Below are 2,036 nucleotides of genomic sequence, written 5' to 3'. Positions count from 1 at the left end.
CCCTGACCCTCTGGCATTGGACCGCCCATTGGCGGTAAGTTACCCATTGGACCACCACCTCCCATGGCCATGCTCATGTTCGGTGGCATCCCGCCACCCCCGCCGCCTCCCATGGGGTGAAATCCAGGCGGCATTCCACCTCCGCCGCCGCCACCACCGCCATTCCCCTTCTTAGGACCGTTTGGACCACCTATATTAACGTTACCGTTACCGCCACCTTTATTGTTATTCTGGCCTCCTCCACCGCCACCGCTGTTACCGTGAGGTTGGCCACCACCGCCACCACCGTTTTTACCGCCGTTCTTGCCACCGCCCTGGTTTGGATTCCCTCCGTTGCCGCCTCCACCACCGGGACCGCCCTTTTTGCCGGCGTTTCCACCTTTATCACCGCCACCGCCGATGTGGACTGGAATGGGGACGGCGTTGCCACCGTTTTTACCGCCGTTATTTCCATTACCGCCGCCGTTGTTTTTAGCGGCGTTCATGAGTTGTTGAGCGTTAGGCATCATGTTTGGCATCATGTTGGGCATCATCATGGGTTTCATCTTATTGGGTGGAGGAGGGTGATCGTCAAAGTCATCGTCCAAATCATCATCGAATTCATCGTCGTCCTCATCGAACTCATCATCGTCGAACTCATCGTCACTGAAGTCATCATCCTCAGGAACATCGAACTTAACAGCTTTCTGGTTGGGAGGAGGGTTCTTGTTGAGCATAGGAACAGGCCCTTTGAAGTCCTTCAGCTGCGGCAGCTTAAGATCTTGAAATGTATATATATATACATATAGATTGATCAATGCGGCTGACCCATCATCTTGGGCTGGTTACCACCACCGCCGCCGCCACCACCTCCACCTCCGCCACCTCCACCTCCACCGCCTCCGCCGCCGTTCTTCTGGCCTTTACCGCCGCCTTTGCCGTGGTCGATCTGCATGTTCTTCAACTGATTGGCCAAGTGGTTGTGATTCTGATTGTTGTTGTTGAGCTTCGGAGCTCCCCAGAGTTCGGCATGCTTGCCAGATTTAGAGAGTTTCTTGATGAGAACTGCTGGGTCGACATTCCCAGACACAGTCACTCTCCCCTGGTCTGCATCTATCTTGGTCGTGAACACCCCTGTTTTTTTTCAGACAGCGCCACGGGGGAAAACACGTTTTTAGTTTTAAAAAAAAATGGAGCCACTTCTCCTCATAAGTCAGAAACGAGAACAGGGTCAAAGCGGAAAATCAGAAGAAAGATTGGAATTTTTCTGGGGAGAAAAAAAAAGAGAATCAAATCCAAGTCAAAGCGTTAGGCGATGTACCGTCAATCTTCTGCAAGATCTTCTTGACTTTATGCTTACAACCATCGCAGTGTATGTTCACTTTGAGAACACAAGTCTACAACATGCGCAAGCAAAACCCATGACAGAGAGAGAGAGAGAGAGAGAGAGAGAAGATTCTTAGATTCAAGAACAAGAAAACGAGATTCAAGATTACGAACCCAGAAAACAAGATTGGGTTTTCTGAATCAAGCAAACCTGGATCTTCATGAACTCTTCTTTGCTCATCTTTTCTCAAGCTAGGAAACGGAGAAATGCTTCGTGTGGATCTGAGACAACCCCCTCGGCTCCTCCCAAGCTTCACTCTGCACATTCACCAACACATTCAGTAACTCCAAAAATTTCACATCTGCGCATACACGCATACATTACGTGAGGAGAGAAGCACACAAACAGAGAAAGAAGTCTTCTCTCTTCGGGATCTTTTCAATCACACAACCAATCCTCAGAGAAAGAGAGAGAGATCAGAGAAGCGAAACAGAGACTTACTTGAAAGAAGCAAAGAAGAACGAAGAAAAAGTTTCAGACTTTACAGTAAGTTGGTAGACAATAACTTCTCTACTTCATCTATTTCAGGGTCGGAGAGAGAGAGAGAGAGAGAGAGAGAGAGGGTGAAGCAAAGCTGCAACCTTCGTTATCTTTTTAATTTCTTCTTCTTCTCCGGGAGGCTTTAATTTATCAGGCAAAGGAAGGAGGGGGGGGGGGGGGCAGTACTCTC

The 2,036-nt window shown here is 49.2% G+C and overlaps 1 protein-coding gene across 1 annotated transcript in view; it reads right to left on the bottom strand.

The window, feature by feature from the left end:
- LOC104818793 (S-antigen protein) overlaps positions 1 to 1,737 on the bottom strand; it is a 3,292-nt gene extending 1,555 nt beyond the window's left edge. Inside the window, 5 exon segments of the mRNA XM_019203239.1 lie at positions 1 to 796; positions 799 to 1,113; positions 1,301 to 1,376; positions 1,517 to 1,623; positions 1,713 to 1,737. Of these exon segments, the coding sequence (XP_019058784.1) occupies positions 1 to 796; positions 799 to 1,113; positions 1,301 to 1,376; positions 1,517 to 1,546 (1,217 nt within the window). The 5' untranslated portion in view covers positions 1,547 to 1,623; positions 1,713 to 1,737.
- Between the last annotated feature and the right edge of the window lie 299 nt (positions 1,738 to 2,036).

Source organism: Tarenaya hassleriana, unplaced genomic scaffold, assembly GCF_000463585.1.
Source record: "Tarenaya hassleriana unplaced genomic scaffold, ASM46358v1 Cleome3, whole genome shotgun sequence".
NCBI classification, from domain to species: Eukaryota; Viridiplantae; Streptophyta; class Magnoliopsida; order Brassicales; family Cleomaceae; genus Tarenaya; species Tarenaya hassleriana.
Note: the sequence above shows the minus strand (reverse complement) of the source record. Positions and strands in the feature narration are given on the sequence as shown.